This window comes from Ambystoma mexicanum, chromosome 6q (assembly GCF_040938575.1).
Source record: "Ambystoma mexicanum isolate Mex_15411 chromosome 6q, UKY_AmexF1_1, whole genome shotgun sequence".
NCBI classification, from domain to species: domain Eukaryota; kingdom Metazoa; phylum Chordata; class Amphibia; order Caudata; family Ambystomatidae; genus Ambystoma; species Ambystoma mexicanum.
In genome coordinates, this window is record NC_090937.1 from 1,647,870,343 (window position 1) to 1,647,893,068 (window position 22,726).

Sequence of the window (22,726 nt, forward strand, 5' to 3'; positions counted from 1 at the left end):
TGAAACATTAGGGGAGGCAACCTTCCATCCAAACCACTGACATTTTACTGTATCTCAGGAGGCATTAAGTCGACCTGGCCATGATACAAGAAACACACCTCCTCCTGGACAGTGAACACCGCTGGGTCAGAGACTGGGGCTGCCACAGGTACTTTTCTTCATATTCATCTTACGCCAGAGGGGTGGCCATCCTCATAGATAAAAAAGCCAACTTCAGGATGATAAAGTCAGAGAAGGACACTGAGGGAAGGGCACTCCTTGTGAGGGGAATCCTTGAAGGGAGAGAGGTGGTTTTCGCAAACTCCTATGCCCCTAATGTCGACGGGGCGAACAACTTCAACTGGGTGCTGTCACACCTGGAGGGGTCAGGATCTGCAACATCTGAGGGGGCGACCTGAACATGCCACTAGACCCCCAGAAAGACAAGTCTCAAAGCTCAACCACTCAACCGTCTAAAGCGAGCCTCCAGGACCGAGAGATCTGATGAGCTTATGACCTGGAGACACAATAACTGGGATGGAAGAGAATACACCTTTCACTCCGCAGTCCATAACACCAGCCTGCAAATTGACTACCTACTGGTCTCCTACAAGAGCCTGTTCCACTGGGAGACGTGCCAAATCCTTCCTAAGACTTTCTCCGACCACTCTACAATTACTCTCGAATGCAACCTCCCCAACACCAGACAAGGCACGCCCCACTGGCGTTTTAAATAAGGATCGTTGATGGACCAGGTGTTAGCAAGAGAACTATGCGATGAAATTACAAAATTCTTGGAAATCAACCAAGACTCCGTCACTTCGGCAGGCACCCACAAGGAAACACTAAAGTGCTATATTAGAGGAGTGTGCATAGCTAAAGAAAATGGCATATTGAAGTTGATTAGGAAAGAACTAGCCGCCAGCCAGACCTGAAAAGACTTGAACTCTTATGCTCCACCTCAAATGACCCACACACCCAAGTGGAACTCAAGAAAGAACCACTGAAAATTAGGAGCTGAAACTCCTCGGACGCGGACACCAGATCCGCCAATATGGTAAAGGTCAAAAACCCAGAGCCCTCCTTGCCCGTCTGATAGCCGCAGATAGAAAACCCACCCTGGTGGAGAGAATATGCACCTCGCAGGGACCACTGGTGCACACAGAAGACGAAATCGTCAACAAATTTTGCGCTTTCTGCCAAGAACTGTATAGCTCTAGCACTGAATTCTGGGATCCTCCCATTGACCCTCCGAGAGGCCAATGTGATCCTTTTACATAAAACCGGCAAGCCCCCCAAAGACTGTGCTTCGTACAGACCAATATCATTAATCAACCTAGACAACAAGATCCTGGCCAAAGTCCTTACCACCAGACTGCTCCCCCTCATGCCAGGGCTACTACACACTGACCAGGCGGGCTTTGTCCTCGGGTGCAATACAACATTCAGCATTAGAAGATTGTTCAGTGTCATGGAAGCACTAGACCCTACACAACAAGCAATCCCAGTCTTGCTCGATGCAGAGAAGGCCTTCGACTCCGTCGTGTGGCCTTTTCTCTTCACAGTACTCGGGCAAATGGGCCTAGGGAACTACTTTATCAAGCTGGTCTCCTTACTGTATAACAGCCCTCAATCCTCCATCATCCTGGGTAAAACGAAATTGGCCCACATAGAACTACAACGTGGGACCAGACAGGGTTGCCCTCTATCAGCCCTAATATTCGCATTATTAATGTAACCCCTGGCATTGGGACTAGGTTCCAGAGAGGGCTCTCTCTGGGGCCCCATAATTTAGTAATCTCCCTATATGCCGACGATGAGGCACTTTTTGTACAAGACCCAAGCGAAAATCTGAATCTGATTATGCGTTAAGTTATTAGGTTTGGGCCGTATCTGGCCTAAAAATTAATCAAAATCGATTATATTCCCCCTGACACCAGGCACCACAGAGTTCACAGATGACCACAGTTTCAAATGGGAGGGCTCCCACGTCCAATACCTGGGGATCCTAATGTCCCTATACCATCATGACATATTTAGAGATAACTACGAAAAAGTGATGGAATCACTACAAGAGCGAGTGCATAGATGGAAAGCGCTCTCGTTAACACTATGGGTGAGAGCCTCGTTAGTTAAGATGGTAATTCTCCCCAAATGTCTCTATCTGTTCACCACCATACCCCTTCTACTACCTCAATTCTTCCTGAAAAGAGCCAGGAGTCTGATTCCTGAACTACTGTGGGTGGGCAAACCAGCGAGCCTAGCCTGCACAACACTCATATTGCCGGTATCCAAGGGGGGCATAGGACTCCTGGACCTGGAACGGTACTACTGGGACGCTCAGGCACAATTCCTTGGCTACTGGTATGCCACACATTTCATTAGACCACAGGTCCAAATAGAGCGAGCCCTTGTGTCCCCCAACCTACTGAGAGCAATCCTCATTGGTCATCTCCCAGTGCCACACACTAGGATGAATGTAGTCCTCTCCACTTACGTGATTTGGAAAAGGATAGCACAGAAGTGCAACATTCAAACCAGATTCTCCCCCTTACTACCGGTCAGGTTCATACCAAGGATGCCCCTGACTGCAGAGAAAGTTTTTCACCAATGGGTAGACAAACTGCACATACATACTTTAGCAGACATGTCTATCGGAGGAATCTTTATAACACCCCAGCAAGCAAGAGAAAGTGGAAATAGCACATCCCTAGATACGTTTGTATACTTCAGGCTCTGTTATACCTTTCAAACATTGCTTCCTACATTTCCGCAACAACCTCCCACATGTCAATTACTACATAGCGTGATTCAAGCACAAGGCGAGGGCAGGCTGATCTCATTGATATATACATCCCTTTTAGAAGACACAGTACCCACAACTGCGCGTGCGAAGACAAGATGGGAAAAGTCCCTACAAGCCACAATACCAGATGAGGACTGGACAATCATCCTACGGCAAACTCAAAAAGTGGCATTAAACACACGCCTCAAGCAAATCCACTTTAACTATCTTCATCAGGCATACTACACTCCAGCCAAAAGTTGCATACAACAACCAGAGTCGACGGCGTCATGCGGGAGATGCAGTGCCCCGGCGGCTGATTTTTTTCCACCTGGCATGGGACTGCCCTGCTATAGCTCAATTCTGGACCCAAACTCTTCATACGACAGCTGCAATTATTGGGGAAAACCTGTCACCAATCCCCAGAGCGGCACTACTCGGGATGACGAGACACCTGAAATCTACAGTGAGGAAACTGGCAAGCATTGTGCTGGTGCTGGCGTGCAGGATAATCGCGATGTCGTGGGGTCGAGGACCAGCAAACTGGTTGAAAGACATACTTTACTATCAGGACTTGGAAACAGAGTTCATTAGGACATTCCTCTACACGCACACCCCCCGGACATTTGGGGACCGTATGTTGCTTACCTTCTTTCCACTCCTGACTGCTCCGCTTCGCAATCCGTCCAAGGAAAGACTCGCGTCCACTCACCCATGGGCGACGAACCATGAATTAAGAGACTCTTCAAGGAGACGATATCCTTTAAATGTTACTGGTGGAGGGATGGGGGGGGTTCCGGGGCACAACTGTTGACACACCCCTCTGGGTGGTTGTCTTATTTGTAGTTTTTTAAAACATCAAAAATAAAGTTTAAAAAAAAGACATTTCAAGGCCAGAGGTTATAGAGTATACCAGCTATTAAAATTCCCATTGTTCCTTCATCTCAACACGCCCCTGTTGAAAAGCAGAATGGAGAGCTCCACAATAAATAAACACCAGTGAAAAGGGAGGGATTACAGGAGTATACATCTCAAGCAGAACTATCTCAGTTAACAGATGTTATAGCATTTCTACAGTTTTCATTGTCTGCTTAAACAGAAAGAGAGTCCTAAAAGTGCCAAGTTACCAGGCCCACAGGTTGAGAAGGCATTACGCTCCTGCGGAGTCCAGGTAAGCGTTAGAGAACGCAAAGCCATACTTAAAAATACTCCACTTGAGCGTAATGGAAAACACAGAAATAGACAATTTATCCCAGATTTTGGGAAAGTTAAGTGTAGAAGTCAATGCAGCTAGGTCAGAAACCAATACTCTCAGGAGAGAGTTGGTGGTTAACAGAGAACACACTGATGAATTGGGTCGCCAATTGCTACAGTCCCAAGCAGGACGAGCACCACTTCCAAGTGGTGTCCCACAGGGTCAAATTTCCGCTCCCAGTCCTCCTCTACAGGTGGTTTTACCAGGGAATATCCCACTAGCAGCCCCAGAAAGGTTCACGGGGGATCCAAGGCATTTTGCAGTTTTTATGAATCAATGTAATTTACACTTTCTGTGTAGACCCGGGGCCTTTCCTTCAGATCAGGCTACGGTGGCATTTGTGTTATCATATCTGGGAGGACATGCTGCTGACTTGTCTAGACCCTTAGTCAATCGAGATGACACATTATTAAGAAACTTCACTGGTTTTCGGCAAGAGTTAGAGAAACTCTTTGCCCATCATGCTCAGGGACAGGCTTTAGATAATGAGCTGCTCTCTTTACGCCAAGGTAACCAAGAATTGTTAGCTTACATAGCTTCTTTTAATGGACTAGCAGCAGACACTAATTGGCCCGATGAGAAGAGAACAACCCTCTTTTATTGAGGATTAAGAGGGAAACTCAAAGACATATTGGCGCAAGTAGTTAACCCTCCTACAGGTTGTGCCGAATTTATTGATCTAACTATACAACTGGATCACCGACTGCAGGACCGGTGCTCTGATCGGGCTCTATGTTCGTTCAAAGGATAATGGAACTCGTCAAGTGACTAAAATTCACTCTGAGCCAATTCAGTTAGGAGGTGTCCGGGGTCCCATTTCTAAAGAAGAAAGAGACAAAAGAAGACAACAGAATGTATGCCTCTATTGTGGTTCAGCCGGTCATCATTTGCGTAATTGTCCAGTGAAACCGCTGTGAAACCATTGGGAGCTGTAGACAAGGCGGAGAGGAATATAAATAAAAATGGACTGACGGAAAATTCCAACACCCGACAAGTGTAGATGTCGACTTGTCGAGCCAGAAGAAGGAAATTCAGATCTCTCATTTCGTTGTCCCAGCTGTCTTAAGTAGTGATGTTCAACCTTACAAGATATATGCTCTGGAAGCATATGTGGACAGTGATGCGATTGGGAACTACATGGATTACGAACTAACAAGCAAGATGGGTATTGGCATGCACCCAATGGCTGTGGCAGAAAATGTCACTGCAGTGGATGGTACTCAACTGATATCCGGACCAGTGACAAAGTATACTGAAGTTAGCCCCTTGCTCTGCCAGGAGTGACATCGAGAAAAGATCTTGTTTGACCTAATTAGTGCTCCACAGTTTAAAGTAATCTTAGGAATTCCATGGCTAGAAAAGTATAATCCACAGATCGATTGGCATGCCAGAACCCTAGTATTTACCGAGGAATGCAAACACTCATGCTATGTTCAAGGAGGAACCTTTGAAAAACCGATTTGAAGAGAAGAACCCACTTTAGGATTAGTAGGAACCCTGCTACCAGAGTATCAATATTTTCAAGAAGTATTTGAAGAACAGGTCAACGTGTTACCTCACATCGGCCATATGTTTGTCAAATTGATTTAATCCCTGGTTCAAAAACCCCATACAGTATAATTTATGCCTTAACCGAACTAGAAAATATTAATTTGAAGACATATTTGGATAATTACCTGGCAAATGGTTTTATTTGGCCCTCTAAGTCCCCCATGGCGTCTCCTCTGTTCTTCGTGCCCAAGATGGAAGGGGACTTTCGTACTTGCATAGACTATCATGCCCTAAACCAGATCACAGTTAAGAACCGGTAACCACTTCCACTCATTCCAGTGTTAATGGACCAAGTTGCCAATGTTTTTACCAAACTGGACCTTCGAGGAGCTTACCATTTAGTGGGAATCAAACAAGGGGATGAATGGAAAAATGCCTTCCGCACAAAAATAAGGTTTATACGAGTACCACCATGTTATGTCCTTCAGTTTATGCAACGCTCCAGTAGCATTTCAGAACTTTTTTAATGATGTGTTATGCAAATTGCTAGATGTCTGTGCCGTAGTGTACCTCGATGACATTCTAATTTATTCAAGCTCGGCCCAAGAGCACATCACTCATGTAAGGGCAGTAATTATGAAACTACGGCAACACAAGTTATTTGTCAAACTGGAGAAATGCTCATTTCATGCGACCTCAGTGGAATTTCTGGGATTCATCCTGTCACCAATGGGAATTCAAATGGATAATTGAAAAGTTTAAGCAGTTGTGAATTGGCCTTCCACAATGTCAGTGAAAGGAGTCCAAAGTTTTTTTAGGATTTGCAAATTGTTATAGACGCTTTGTGGCAGGATTTTCCCAACTAGTCCATCCAATACATTCCTTATTGTGAAAGCACACGACATTCTCCTGGACCAAGGAAGTGGAAGAGGCTTTCCAAACCTTAAAAGAAAATGTAACCACTGCTCCCGTTTTGAGGCATCCACAACCTGAATGACCGTTTGTAGTAGATACTGACGCGTCCAGTGCTGCAATGGGAGCTGTATTATCTCAGAAAGATACCGAAACCGGATAACTGCATCCAGTGGCCTTATGGTCAAAGAAGTTGTCAACCGCAGAGTTAAATTACAGTATCACAGATAAGGAATTACTAGCAATAAAACATGCTTTCAAAGAAGGGAGACACCATTTATTGGGGGCCCGACATACCGTCACAGTTTTCACAGAACATTGAATCTTGCAATATGTACGCAATGGAAAGGCTCAATCATCACGACAACTCCGCTGGGCATTGTTTTTGTAGAATACGATTTTGTTGTAACTTACCGCCGAGGGGTACATAATGGTAAAGCCATTCCAGAAGAAAATGTGCTGGGAGTCACTGGATCTTCAGATGAAGACCTAAAGTCGCAAAATTCTCCCCCGCCCGACCACCTCAGAGTTAGAGGCTTGGAAGTCCAAAGGACCCAAGTTTTGCATTCAAGAAGGTTTGCCTTATTTCCAGAGTCGTTTCTTCCTACCAAATAAGGAGCTACAAAAGAAGGTAATTGCAGATTACCATGGGGCCACACTAGAAGGCCACCATGGAATCGCTAAAACCACAGCCAAGATCAAAAGCCATTTCTGGAGGCCAACATGGCGCAAGGATATCATAGATTTCCTTCAAACTTGTGGTTTTTGTGCTCAAAAGCTCAAAGCAGAGACCCGCAGGACTACTTCAACTGTTACCTGTCCCAACTGCGCCATGGCATACCATTTCTATGGACTTTATTACTGAGTTACCCCCTTATTCGGGGTATAATACAATCCTTCGAGTGGTGGACTTGTTTTCCAAAATGGCTCATTTTGTTCCGCTCAATAGGCTTCCCACATCATCAGTCTTAGCAAAGGTGTACCTAGAAAAAATTGTGCGTCTTCATTGATTTCCTTCTGTAGTGATCTCTGATAGAGGGAGTCAATTCGTCTCTCAATTCTGGTGGAAATGTTGGGAGTTGGCTAAAGTTGAAGTATGTTTATCTACATGCCACCACCCACAAACTGACAGTCAAACTGAGAGAACCAATCAGACTCTAGAATAATACCTTCGATGTCTTCTCCACCAGATAGATTGTTCTTGTGTGGATGTCCTTTGGGTGGCAGAGTATGCTCATAATAACTCTGAACACACGTCCACAGGTTATATTCCTTTCTACATCCTTAACGGTTCACATCCTCAAACCTCTACCCCTAAAACCCCCAATTATAGAAGGTGAACCAGAATTCTTAGTCTAAGAAATATTAGATTTCAAGATTGTCAAAGGAAATTATTCTCCCTAGTGGATTGGAAAGGGTTTGGTCCATGGGACAGGACTTGGGAACCTAGTTCAAATATATCATGCCCCCAAATTGCTTCAGAGGTTTCTTCAGAACCACCCCTCTAAGCCAGGGCCACAGGATCCATTCGTGGGAGGGGTCTAGTGTAGAGGGACTGTCATGATCCCAGTCAGTGAGCATAGCCCCCATTCAGGTGTTCAGGCTAGGCAGGGAACATTATGTCAGTCAGCAAGTCAAAGGTGGGTGTTATCCTGGCACATATGGCAATTACACCATTCACAGCATATGCTTTCATAGGCCTTTGTGAGGTTATACAGTAAATTCATACACCTAACATGACCGCTGCAAGATCCATTTACAAATTGCAGCATGTTCTATTCATTCTGCAGCGGGAGCTACTTAAGCCCCGCCTCTGCGGAAACGTGCGCTTCGCATCTGCTCCGCTGACAGCAGGTAAAGCTACCGGTGTTTCTCATTACAGAACCTGTAATAGAAGAAAATAGAGACATTAGCTTTAGAGAAAACTACACAATACTAAAGTTAATAGAAAAGACTTACCAAAGTTTCCTCTGAAGCGTTTATCTTCAGTTAGAAGTTTCACTCACAGCCGCAGTATCTTCAGTCAGCAGTCTTCGTTCGTAGCCGCAGCATCTTCAGTCAGAAGTTTCATTCACAGCTGCAGTATCTTCAGTCAGAAGTCTTCGCTCGTAGCTGTAGCTTCTTCAGTCAGAAGTTTCTTCCGCAACCACCACATCTTCGGAAGGTATTTTCCCCAGCTTTCCGAAAACCTGCAGGCAACACAAGAGCTATTTAATTTACAAACAAACTTAACAGTTAAAAAGAAAAGACGTTTTATAAAAATTTAAATGCCTAAAGGTTCTTCAAGTTTTCACTTCATAGTTGTTTCTGCGCTCATCCTTGAAGGCTGCAGTTACTCCGTACTGGCGAACTTAAGTGTTAAAAAGAAAACATTTTCTTATCCTGAGTAACTCAGCTACCATCCGCAGCCATGATTCTTTTCCCAAATTCCGAGAACCTGCACAAAAGAGAAAAAGAGCAAATATTTAGAAAGCGAGATCTCCCCAACGTAGAAATCAATTCAACCCTTAAGGATTACAGTATTTACACTAGCTTACTTAAAGTAAAGAAATTTCAAGGCCAGAGGTTATAGATTATACCAGCTATTCAAGTTTCCATTGTTCCTTCATCTCAACGCGCCCCTGTAGAAAAGCAGGATGGAGAGCTCCACAATTAATAAACACAGGTGAGAAGGGAGGAATTACAGGAGTATACATCTCACGCAGAACTATCTCAGTTAACATATGTTATAGCAGTTCTACTGTTGTCATTGTCTGTTGAAACAGAAAGAGACTCCTAAAAATGCCAAGGTACCAGGCCCACAGGTTACACATCCGAGGAGTCCAGGTAAGTGTTACACTCAGGACGACAAGGGCATTGGCTTTGTTCCTACACCCCTGCTCCCTCTCCCTACGCCTCAGCTGCTTCCTAGAGACTTCCAATTGGACATTCTCTCGACTATGCATAATTTGATGTCCGAGATATAGAAGAGGATGCCGGCAGTGCCGCCGCCCGCTCTCCCAGCGGCACCGGTGCCTGCTGCCCCGCTGACAGGGGAAGCGCCATCCAAGATGAGGAAGAGGCACCCGCTGCCTCCTTGCCAAACTTCGCCTCCTTCTCTGCCAACCCACGTGGAGGAGATGCAGACTGCGACGACAACGGACGAGGTTGACGACGTTGGGTTGGTGGACCTCCCATCGCCTCTGCCCAGATCCTCTCTGCCGGACGAGATAGGATCATTCCATGCAATGATCTCTAGAGCATTCAAGCTTTTCCAGCTCACGCCAGAGGAGAAAAAGAAGGAGGCCTTCTTATACCAGTGCCACAAGGCGAAGAGGAAGATATCCTTTCATTCCCTCTCTTGGATGAAACTTGTGACGAAGGACTGGCACTCATGAAGAACCCTCTACAGCTCCAGCTAAGCGAACTGCTTAGAGAAGAAGTACAGGGTGCTGGACTCTGTGCCAAAGTGCTTACGGGCCCAAACATCGCCAGACTCGGTGGTCTCGGCACCGGCCAAGAAGAAGTCATCGGGCTCTGTGTCTTCGGCGGCATCCACCTCTCCTGAGAATGAGGGGAAGAGGTTGGATGCGATGGGAAGACTGAGTTATCTACTCTGCCGCGACGACCATCAAGGCCGCCAACCCGCTCTCTATCGTAGCATGCTATGACCAGGAGATGTGGTTCAAGCTTGCACCTCTACTGGATTTACTCCCTGACGATAAGATGTCAGAATGTTCTGACTTGAGTGTCGTGTAGACCGATGAGACCTCCTTCCCCAAGTGACGCACAGGGGAACTAAATAGAAACCCGCTGTACGACCCTTGAGGCCACAGGTGAGAGATGTCTTCTCGGATCCACGGAGCCTCTTGGAACACCGATGCTGCTGTCAAGAGGGAATGAGGTTAAGTACCAGGCAAGCACAATACAATGAGGTAAACAAGTAACTAAAGTGTCTTACCTATCTGGTGTAATGGAGACCCAGGTGACCTAGTAGGGAGGTTCGAGGCTCATTAGATGCGGCGATCCCTGGAATGGTAGAACCGCAGGTTCAGCGTGGATGAAGAGTAGCCACCTGTGGGAGTCAGGGCTTGACTTGAATCCCCAGTAGGGAAAAGGCGTAGAAGATCAGCAAGGTACCAAGGGATGATCCAAAGACAAGTCGAGGTGCAGTCCAAATATCCGGCAACAGGTAAACGGTTCCAAGCAAAAGTATCAAGGGGTGTCCGAGGGAGTCCGAGATAGAGTTCCGTGATCAAGGTAACAAGGAGCAAGTTGTAACGCCAAACAGTGTCCGAAGCCAGCTGAGAAGCAATGAGCGTTCTGTCTCTCAGACCTTTATACTGATCGCCCCTGGGCCATGTGACTTCTCTGGATCATGTGACGTCCACCAAGATCACATGGGGAACGCCGTAGTGTATCACGTGACTGGCGTGAAGACGTAAGGCCGCCCTTTCTGCTATACGTTCTCCAAGGCAGTTGCCAATGCAGAAAGGGTTGCAATCGAGCCCGTACACTGGTACGGAGTTTTCGGTTCTGTGGGTTCACCGAATCACTTGAGCCTCGAAGCTTGGGAGGAGATGTTGGGGGAATGTGGGCAGTGTTCTGATGTGTCGTGGCCTGGTGTGCAGAGGATCGCCTAACACAGAAGCATTGGAGATTCTTCAGGAGGGCGAAGTGGCGTCGGACAACGCCATCACGGTGTCAACGGGCATCGTGGATGTGGGTTTCTCAAGGCCACCAACCTTCATCAAGACATCCAGTCAATGGTTTTGGACATGCCCTTTGTCTCGGACAATCTTTTTGGGAAGGCCGAGGAGGAGTCCCTACAGGCCATCAAGGTGGACACTGAGACGGCATGTGCCCTGTGCACCCTACAGCAATGACGGCTGTCCTTTCGGTCCTCAGGAAACAAGTCTAGCCGATCTTAAAGGGGTTTTGGCTGGGGCCCTCACCTCTTACTGCCAACCCCCCACCATTTCTCAGGCCATGGAGCCAACAGTGCCGCCCCAAGTCCTTCAGGGGGAGTCGCCATCGTCACCAAGGACTGCAAGGCAGCCCTTTGACCTCCAAGCAGGAATGAACCAGCCGGGATGTCGGGCCCCTACCTCTGCACACCGGTTGTAGGCCGGCTGGCGAACTTCATTGGCGCGTGGAAGACCATCTCCACCGACCGCTGGGTGCTGGATGCTCTCACCCACGTCCACACGCTGGAGTACCAACAAAAGTGCCCCCAAATACCACCATTTGCCCGGCAGGAAAATCACATCCCTTAACTGCTGTAAGGTGGCGGTAGAGCTAGTTCCAAAGTGACTTCGGGGCTCCGGAGTGTACTCGAGGTACTCATACAAAAGAAGACCCGAGGCTGGAGGCCCATCCGCGACCTGCAGTGCATAAATGCATAAAATCCCAGATGTTCCAAATGGTCACTCTTCAACATGTGCTCGGACAGCTGGAAGAGGGGGACTTTCTGTCGATGCTGGACCTTGAGGATGCGTACTTCCACATCCCCATCCAGAAAGGACACTGCAAGTTTCTACGCTTTGTCATTCTTGGGAAGCATTATCAATTCAAGGCCCTTCCCTTCGGACTGAAGTCAGCGCCCAGAGTCTTCACCAAGTGCCTGGCGCCGATGGCCTCCCATCTATGACTACAAAGGGATCCACGTCTACTCTTACTTGGACGACTGGATCATCTGGGCCAGATCAAGAGAAGTCACTGTCGACCACACAGCAAGGACTGTCCGCCTTCTGACGGATATGGGGTTCTCAGTCAACTATGCACGGTCCTGCTTGACGCCATCGCAGGACGTGCTGTTCCTGGGATCCCGACTCAACACATTGTCATGCCTGGCATCACCATCAGAGGAGAGGATAGGGGCCATCCTGGGCAAGGTGCAGCGGCTACTAGCACTGAAGATTGCCACAGTGAGGGCCATCAAGTGTCTGCTCGGCATGATGTCGTCATGCATTTACCTCATCCGACTCTGCAGGTTGTGGATGAGCCCACTGCAAGAGTTCCTTGACGCCCATTGGATCCATGTATCCGGAAGTTTCCAAGACAGGATTGCGCTCAATGAGGGTTTCCGGTGAGCGGTAAGGTGGTGGGACTTGCACGCTCATCTGACTGGAGGCGTGGATTTCCAGACCCCACCACAACAGGAGACAGTCACGAAGGACGCCTCCCTGGAGGGTTGGGGAGCCCACACCGGAAGTCTCCACACCAGAGGCCTGTGACTACCGGAGGAGAAGACGTTGCACATCAACATTCTGGAGCTGCGGGTGGTGTTTTGGGCCCGCAAGTCGTTCCTACTGTCCCTCAAGGGAAAGGTGCTGCGGGTCTTCACAGACAATACCACCACCATGTTTTGCATCCGGAAGCAGGGGTGCACCAGGTCCCCAGCGCTCTCTAAAGAGGCGCAAGACTTAAGGCACTATTCCCTCACCCAGAGGATGTTTCTCTCAGCAGGGAGTTACGTTCTTGCCTTGAGTGGGAGCTTCGGCAAGAACAAGTGGACAACCTGTTTGGCAGATGCAGCAATCCCCAGATAGATCTATTTGCAATGGCGACGTCCACCAAGTGCCGGAGGTTCGCCAGCAGGTTTACCCAGCCGAGAAGCATGGGGGACGCATACTTATTCCCCTGGGATGGCCTGTTTCTGTATGCGTTCCGGCGGTTGCTTGGGGTCATGAATCAACTCAGACAGTCCCGGTGCAGGGTGATCCTCGTCGCACCAGCATGGCCGAGGCAAATCTGGTACCCAGACATTCTCAACATTTCACCATCGCCTCCGGTCAAGCTTCCAGTGGTCGCAGATCTTCTTGCCAGGGAAGGAGGCGCGATACTGCACCACGACCCAGGATCGCTGAACCTGAAGGCCAGGCTTGTGCAGCATTAGAGTTTGGGGGTTACAATCTCCCGGCAGACTGCAAAGAGGTGCTTGCCAAGGCCAGGGCACAGTCTACTTTAAAATACTACAGACACAAATGGAAGAGATTTGTAATTTGGTGCAGTTCTCAGAAGAATGACCCTCTGAGAGTCACAGCTCCTCAGGTACTAACATATTTGCTGTCACTGGTGAAAGTGGGGCTAGCTCATGCCTGCATTCTGTTCCACTCAAGTTCCTGTCTTGGAAGGCTGCTTTTCTCGTGGCTATTACCTCTGCACTAAGAGTGGGTGAGATCCAGGCCCTGTCCTGTAAGCCACCTTACTTAACTTTCCACGACACAAGGGTGATGCTTTGGACGCACCCCTCCTTCATGCCCAAGGTGCCGTCGGACTTTCATCTAAATGAGCCCTTGGTGTTGCCTGTATTTTTTTCTGGCGCCTTCGTCGACTATGCACTCACTGGATGTGGCTAGAGCGCTGAAGTTCTATGTAAATTGCACAAAGGTTTTCCGAAAGCTTCTCAACTCTTTGTAAACTTAGGTTCTGTGAACCATGGGAAGGCCCTGTCGAAGGCTTCCATTTCCAGGGTGGCTTTCTGGCTGCATCACCCATTGTCACCAGTTGCCAAACTGACCGTTGCCAGGCCGCCCGAGAGCCCATTCCACCAGAGCCATCTCTGCGACAACGCCATTACTGTCTGGTGTGCCCCTGCGGGACATCTGCAGGGCTACTACGTGGAGGTCGCCGCACACCATCACGAAATTTACTGAGTCGACAGGCATTCCAGGGAGGAGTCCAGAGTTCGCTTGAAGGTGAGCCTGGTGAGGAGGTAAGAGATTGCTTCTGTTGAGCCTTGCCACCTCCCATGGTTGTGCATGTGTGTACTGCTATGTATGCTATATTCATGAGCTTGTGAATCCATGGCAGACCCCATGCTGGAGAAGGAACATGTTACTTACCTGTAACTGTTGTTCTCCAGCATGGGTCTGGCATGGGTTCACATGTGAACACTCCCTCCTGCCCCTCTTGGTCCTACTGCCACTTTACGTGCTACCAAATCTGAAGATGGCTGCCAGAGGAGGGGCTTAGATAGACGACAGTCATTGGCTAGGGGCAGTATGTGCTCAGTGATTGGTTTTTCGGAGAAATCCATGCCACTCCCATGCTGTAGAACACCAGATACAGGTAAGTAACTTGTTCTGTGCATGCATGTATGTATGATAAAACTCCCTTAGCACTTTCCTATATTAAATGGTTACATAAATAAATGTATTAAGGAATGAATGTATGTTAAAACAGACACACTTCTCACTTTGGGCCTCATTACATGGTACGCAGTAAAAAATGGCATTTACTGGCATGGCGCTATTAACGTGTCCGCCTAGTCAAGAGGGCGCTAATTGCGTAGCATTACGAGTAAGCGGACACGAGCATAGCGCCATGCCGGTAAAGACCCTACTGGCATGCCGTTAAAGACCCCAAAAAAGCCCTTAGCGGCACCGACGAAAGCGCTGATAGCACTAACGACCCCCAGAAGCACGCAAATAGCGGTCACCGCTATTAGCGGTCACCGTTAAACAGCACAACCGGAAATAGCGTCATCGCACAGGAACGGGAAAGAGCACGGCGGTCATCTTTAAAAACACAATCCATTGCCATCCTCCGCCCCCTGGACCTGTTTCGAGAACTGTGCCATCACAAAGCCACGAAGATCCCCTCACCATGCCAAAGGCCATAAAAAAAAACACTGACCGCTAGCGTAAAGAGAAGTTTACCAACGAGGAACTCATTATGCTGACTGAGACTTTAGCAGCAAACTCTGAAGTGGTATTTGCCAACGACATGAGGCGGGAGACCCTGATCCGGAAAAAGACCATCTGGGCAGAGGTCGCCCTGAAAGTGAGTGCGGTGGGCACCTTACGTGAGTGCAGGAAGCGGTGGGACGATCTCCGCCTCCGTGTCCGCAGCATACTGTCTGCGAACCGCAACCTGGCCATGTCCACATGAGGTGGTGCGGATTCACCAATTAAATTGAAGGAGTGGGAGGAGACCTGCGCCACTACATCAGATGGAGGTAAGTGTACACATGAAACAATGCACTGTGAATGTTGAGGCACCCCCCAAATGTGAGGCCACATTCACCTCATGGATGCAGACACATTCATACATGCACACAACCCTGCCCATGTGAGTGTCACACCCCAACACACACACATATGCACACATCACCACAGACAAGTGCCACACAGACCCATGCATGGAAGACCCACACACATATGCACACCCCCACCCGCCCCAGGAAGCCCAGAAGCAACTCCGCGGCCAACACCAGGATCCTGTGTCCATGGCCAGTCTGGCGAGGAAAACACGGGAGGGAGCTGGAGCCCACCGGTGGCCTCACCTGATGACCGGGACGTAGATGTAGGCGCAGCTGCCACACCACGAGCTGGCTACAGTGGCCATGACCTGGCCACCATCAGGCAGCGCCAGGAGGACATTACTCTGCTGGTTGGACAGCATGTGGAAGAGGCTACCCGTCTCAGGGGGGACATCACGGAGACTGCTAGGCAGTTGAGGGAGACAATGGAAGCCTGTACAAACAGGCTGTGTGTTGAGATTGGCCAACTGAGGCAGGTCATCACGCATAGTGGCAATTCCCACCGCCACCACAGGGACAGACGGCCTCCTCATCATCATCAGCGAGTTCCAGGCAGACAAGCCCCCTCCGCTCTCCATGCGCACCACTCGGCGCACATCATCCCAACCGCCAAATGGTGGTGGTGGCAATGGCAATTAGGGACAGCAGGGTCTAGCTGGCACATGTGCAGCAGGAAACCAACATTGTGCAAGGCACACATGGGGTTGTTGTGGGGTGAGGGGGGAAAGGGTGTTTCGGGAGTGTTGTGGGGGGAGGGGGGAAAGGGTGTTTCGGGAGTGTTGTGGGGAGAGGGGGAAAGGGTGTTTCGGGCGTGTTGTGGGGGGAGGGGGAAAGGGTGTTTCGGGAGTGTTGTGGGGGGAGGGGTGTGGGAAAGGGTGGTGGGATAGTTGGGGACATGCACTTTATCATCTCATTATACATTAATACACTGGTGACTAGTCAAAACACAGGCTTGGACTTCGTCATTGTGTATGTGTACTTTATTGATGACAGGGTCCATTTAGCGCTTCACCACAGACACCAGTGCACTAATACCCATATCCATCCTACAGAGTTAAATTGTGTCTCAGAATATTTGGTCGATCAGATGCTGTTGCACATCGCGTCCCTCCTGGGCATCGCCTCTTGCATGACCACCATCCCCATCACCTCCATCCTCATCACCATCATCATCCTCATCAGGTGGTTGCATTTCAAGGTCAAGGGGCAGTGGCACATTCCGTCTGATACACATATTGTGCAGCATGACACATGCCATGGTGATCTTGGCCACCTTCTCATGGCCGTACAGGAGAGCCCCACCCGACCTGCTTATGCACCTAAACCGTGTCTTCAAAAGGCCAAAAGTCTGCTCAATCACGACGCGGGTACGGGTATGTGCACGATTGTAGTCCTCTTCGTGCCTGTTCTGTGGGTTCCGTACAGGGGTAAGGAGCCACCTCTTCAGGGGATAGCCGGCATCACCTGTATGGGGGGAAGAATGGGGACCTGTTACTGTTCACCTCAAGAGCAGCCTGTACATATCACACAAATCGACTTTGCATTGTGATTGAAATCCACGATTACCAGCATGCATGCAGACGATCTGTGTGACTGCAATGTGCAAAGGTGAGCTCGACCCTGCAAGTGGACATGCCCGATTCATGCCTCCGACAGTAATTGACATGTCCTGGGTGAGGCCAGGTCTTAGGTGTCCCTGGGCCCAGGCAAAATTGGTACCAGACTGCTAGTGTACTGCCATTCCTACATCGATGTTGCCATGCTGTGAAGCATCACTTCAGTGGTACTATAGGTGCGTGGTTCAATGCTATGGCTAGGGGTGATCCCTTTGCATGCATTCAAGGGCACAGTGCTATATTGATGTTGTGCTGCGCAAATTCTGTATAACTCTCTTGACGCCATGTTGCTGATTTGTGTATTATGTGGTATGGCATGATGTGCAATGTGGATGTGGATGGATGTGTGATATTTGGAAACCTGGATTGTTCTCAATGTTGTGCAGCTTCAAAATGCATGTGGGTTCTTCTCAAGTACATTGTGGCCTTCCCTGATGGACATTGGTGTACATCTGTATGTCCATTTGTCCTACGGACGGCTGTCTATACCCAGTTGAAGTATGTATCTCCCCCCCAATCACACCCAGTTGAGGTATGTATCTCCCCCCCAATCACACCCAGATGGAGTATGCATCTCCCCCCAATCACACCCAGTTGGAGTATGCATCTCTCCCCCCCAATCACACCCAGTTGGAGTATGTATCTCTCCCCCCAATCACACCCAGTTGGAGTATGTATCTCTCCCCCCCAATCACACCCAGTTGGAGTATGTATCTCCCCCCCCCAATCACACCCAGTTGGAGTATGTATCTCTCCCCCCAATCACACCCAGTTGGCGTATGTATCTCTCCCCCCCAATCACACCCAGTTGGAGTATGTATCTCCCCCCCCAATCACACCCAGTTGGCGTATGTATCTCTCCCCCCCATCACACTGCCATGTGCTTGCCCTGCTACTCACCAAGTAGCCACGAACGTTGTCCGGCTTGTCGCTCCATATAGCGTGGTATGGTTGAGTTCCGCAAGTCCATTGAATCATGGGTTGATCCGGGAAATCGGGCACAACAATGTGTGATTATCTTGTTTGCGTCACATACCATTTGGACATTGATAGAGTGGAATTGCTTTCTGTTCCGGTAGACTACTTCATTGTGATGTGGGACCACCAATTCCACATGTGTACAGTCGATGGCTCCAATGCAACTTGGGATGCCTGCAAGTGAATAGAAGCCAACTTTGGTCTTTGCGATCTCCTGGGCAGTCCGTGGCAGGAATATGTGTTCACGTGCATGCTTCAGGAGGGCATCGAGTACCTGGTTCAGCGTGCGTGAGAATACTGGTTGTGAGATGCCATGCATCTGCCCCACTGTATGCTGGTAGGTGCCTGTGGCCAGGAAGTGGAGCACGGTCACCACCTTCAGTAGAGGGGGGGATGGCAGTTCTGATGTCTATGAGGCTCACACTGTAGTCATGTATCATGTCCACGATGCTGGTGATGGTATCCCGGTCCAGACGGTACAGGGTGTGTATCTGCTCAGGGGTTAGGTTAAATAGACTGGCTCGGATCCTGGGGATTGGTGGCTGCCTCTGTGGTATTACTAGGTGCGCTGGTGGTGCTTGCTGCGCCTGTCTTGTCCTCCTCCTGCGTCGCCTCTGTGCTGCCTGTTGTTGTTGCTGCTGCACTGCAATCATGTCCTCCAGCCCATGTAATGCTGCTAGTATTGGAACCATCTTGGGGTGCGAAAGGGTATGTGAAGGGGTGTGGTGTGCTCCTTTTGTGCTGGCACAGTCTCCATTGCCTCCACCTGTGCTGATTGTGTCCACCTGTGGCAGGTGGGAACACTGCTCAGTTCTCTTAAAGGGTGGTTCGTGATGCCGGTATTAGCGCCATGCCGGTAAGGTGTTTTTGGGGCTTTACCATGCCGCTATTTGCATGCCCGCATGGCTTGTGATGGTGTCCTATTAGGGACATGCCGCTATTTATGAGATGAAGGGTCGCGCGCCCGTGAACTAGCCGCTATTAGTGGCACCGTACTTAGCGGTGCCGCTAATAGCGGTAACCCGGGTCGTAATTGGGGTTGGGATTTAACGATACCGGTATTTCATTACCGGTAACGTTAATCCCTTAACGCACAACGTGTAATGAGGCCCTATGTGTTTGTGACACTACTACTAAATCTCTCTTAAGTGCTTTGAATATACTTTTGCTGTTTTCAGCCCTACTGTTGCTTTTCTAAGTATTGCAGTCTAGACTCCCTTTAAGCATATATCACACTATTTGCTCATTCCCTTCAAGGCCTTACAATTCTACCCAGCCTTTTAAAGCCAGTGTTAGTTCTACCATTATGAAGGGATATTCTGGCATGAGATGGTGTCTCACCTGTTGCTTTTACCCCCGCCGGGCAGAACAGGGTGAAGTACCATGTCACCAGTGCCGTGGATGCCACTGATCTTAAGCAAGGCAGCATTGCAGCAGCTACTGGGACTAACTCTTTCCTGTAGTATGCTATTGGTTTATGGTGTATTCTACGTCAAAACAAGTAAAGTAAAACCATTCTGCCCCTGACACTATAGTGTGAAGCCTTTCTTATAATCAAGAACCAATTCCACATAAAGTTTGCAGTACCAGTGTGTGTGTGAGTTTCAATTATTCAATACAAATGTCCATCTTATGACACTTCTTATGAGCCACAAAGGAATATGACTATACAAGTCTACTGGTGAAAATTCTTCCAGAACATAGAGCAATCTAATGGCAGAGCACTAATTTTATTTTGGAGGGAGGAGAGAAAGTGAATTTTCAGAGGAGATGCTTAGGGCTGCCACTTTAAAGTAGAGGCTTATTTTCTACATTAATTGGTACTTGTATACCCTCTTTATTAAATATGATCTAAGGCAACACACTGGTGTGCTACATGTGAAAAGGTGCTCAACATTATCTTTGGACATTCCTGCTGAACCTTTCTTCTTTTTTCAGATTTGCCTGCTCTGCCCGAGGATTGTGGTTTATTCTTGACATTCATGTGTGTAAAAATGCACATGACCTTGTGAGACCGTCCGCGACATTCAGATTGTTATATAAATATACTGAATTTGACAAGGAACATCTTACAAGGAAGTTACTATTTAAAGATAGCATCCTAACAATGGAGGTACTTTTTGAATGTATAACAACTTCCAAGGATACAGGTCATATATGTCCACATCAGAGATGTCACACTGAAGAGACAGAACATAAAGGTTCTCAATGTGACAAGGCTTGGAAAGAAACAAGTAATCTTTTGGTACATCAGATAAATCACACTGGGGTGAAACCATATACATGTTCTGAATGTGATAAGTCGTTCAAGCAAAAGGGTGACCTTGTAAACCATCAGAGGAATCACACTGCGAAGAAACCATATACATGTTCTGAATGTGATAAGTCTTTCAAGCGGAAGGGTGACCTTGTGATCCATCAGAGAATTCACACTGGGGTGAAACCATATACATGTTCTGAATGTGATAAGTCTTATAAGAATAAGTATACTCTAGTGGTACATCAGAGGAGTCACACTGGGGAGAAGCCATATACATGTTCTGAATGTGATAAGTCATTCAAGCAAAAGGGTGACCTTGTAATCCATCAGAGGAATCACACTGGGGAGAAACCATATACATGTTCTGAATGTGATAAGTCTTTCAGCAATAAGTATACTCTAGTGGTACATCAGAGGAATCACACTGGGGAGAAGCCATATACATGTTCTGAATGTGATAAGTCTTTCAAGCAGAAGGGTGAACTTGTGCTACATCAGAGAAATCACACTGGTGTGAAACCTTATTTATGTTCTGAATGTAATAAGTCTTTTAATAAGAAGGATCATCTATTGGTACATCAGAGGAATCACACTGGGGAGAAACCATATACATGTTCCGAATGTGAAAAATCGTTCAAGCAGAAGGCTAATCTATTATACCATCAGAGGAATCACAGTGGGCTGAAACTATATACATGTTCTGAATGTGATAAGTCTTTCAATGAGAAGCATACCCTTGTAATACATCAGAGAATTCACACTGGGGAGAAACCATATGCATGTTCTGAATGTGATAAGTCATTCAAGCAAAAGGGTGACCTTGTGATCCATCAGAGGAATCACACTGGGGAGAAACCATATACATGTTCTGAATGTGATAAGCCTTTCAAGAATAAGTATACTCTAGTGGTACATCAGAGGAATCATACTGGGGAGAAGCCATATACATGTTCTGAATGTGATAAGTCATTCAAGCAAAAGGGTGACCTTGTGATCCATCAGAGGAATCACACTGGGGAGAAACCATATACATGTTCTGAATGTGATAAGTCTTTCAGGAATAAGTATACTCTAGTGGTACATCAGAGGAATCACACTGGGGAGAAGCCATATACATGTTCTGAATGTGATAAGTCTTTCAAGCAGAAGGGTGAACTTGTGCTACATCAGAGAAATCACACTGGTGTGAAACCTTATTTATGTTCTGAATGTAATAAGTCTTTCAATAAGAAGGATCAGCTATTGTACCATCAGAGGAATCACACTGGGGAGAAACCATATACATGTTCCGAATGTGATAAGGCTTTCAAGCACAGTAGAAGCCTTGTGGTACATCAGAGAAATCATACGGGTATGAAACCATATGCATGTTCTGAATGTGATAAGTCGTTCAAGCAAAAGGGTGACCTTGTGAAACATCAGAGGAATCACACTGGCGAGAAACCATGTACATGTTATGGTTCTAAATAGTTGTACTTATTGTTCTAATGACCTGTTCATGTTTGTAAATATGCTTCTCTCACTTTTGTACCTGTTATATTGTAAAGCGCTTTGGCTTAAAGTGCTATATAAATTCAATAAACATAAACATGTTCTGAATGTGATAAGTCTTTCAGTGAGAAGCATACCCTTGTAAAACATCAGAGGAATCACACTGGGGGGAAACCATATACATGTTCTGAATGTGATAAGTCTTTCAAGCAAAAGGGTGACCTTGTGAAACATCAGAGGAATCACACTGCGGAGAAACCATATACATGTTCTGAATGTAATAATGTTTGCAAGTGTTATGCCAGTTAGATCATCCTAATGTACGTATTATGCTAGTTGCCATATGTTTAGTGCCATGTTTATGCCATGCTTAGTGATTATTTTAGACTAGCGTTACATTTATTGGCGCTGTATCATCCCAATACTATTACATACTATTAAGTTTATCACAAATGGTAAAAGTATTATGCTAAGGTATCAACAGTCTACCACCGTCAGTTAAGGTGGTGTCTCGCTTCACTCTCTCCCCATACCTTTCATATGCCCCTTTATCCACAAAAACTTGCATTGTATCTCTGTTCTTGCAAACTCCACGTTAGCCATACTACGCTCACCCTTTGTACCCTTGTCATGCTGCATCACCAACGTTTGCTTATTGTTATTGTTCTGTATAACCCTCTTCTCTCTACTCTAAATTGTATTACCTATCACATTTTGCACTGTATTAGCATTCTATGCACATAGTGTATTTTAGACCCACCTATGCCTGGCACCTTGCACATTTTACACTTGTACACCTAGACTACCGCAGCTTCCCATTTTGGGTTAACATTACTGATATATTGTTTCATCGCCAATATCTCTGTATCCGCATTTCAGAGAAGAGCGCATACATGGTTACGCTACACAATACAATGTGCAAACCCATTTGGCC

General features: G+C 47.5%; 1 protein-coding gene across 1 annotated transcript in view; it reads left to right on the forward strand.

Moving 5' to 3' along the window:
* The window catches only part of LOC138516974 (zinc finger protein 268-like), a 109,980-nt gene extending 88,080 nt beyond the window's left edge, over nucleotides 1-21,900 (forward strand). Inside the window, exon 2 of the mRNA XM_069632461.1 lies at nucleotides 19,980-21,900. Within this exon, the coding sequence (XP_069488562.1) occupies nucleotides 20,149-21,771 (1,623 nt within the window). The 5' untranslated portion in view covers nucleotides 19,980-20,148 and the 3' untranslated portion in view covers nucleotides 21,772-21,900. The remainder of the gene's footprint in view (nucleotides 1-19,979) is intronic.
* The last annotated feature ends 826 nt before the right edge of the window (nucleotides 21,901-22,726 follow it).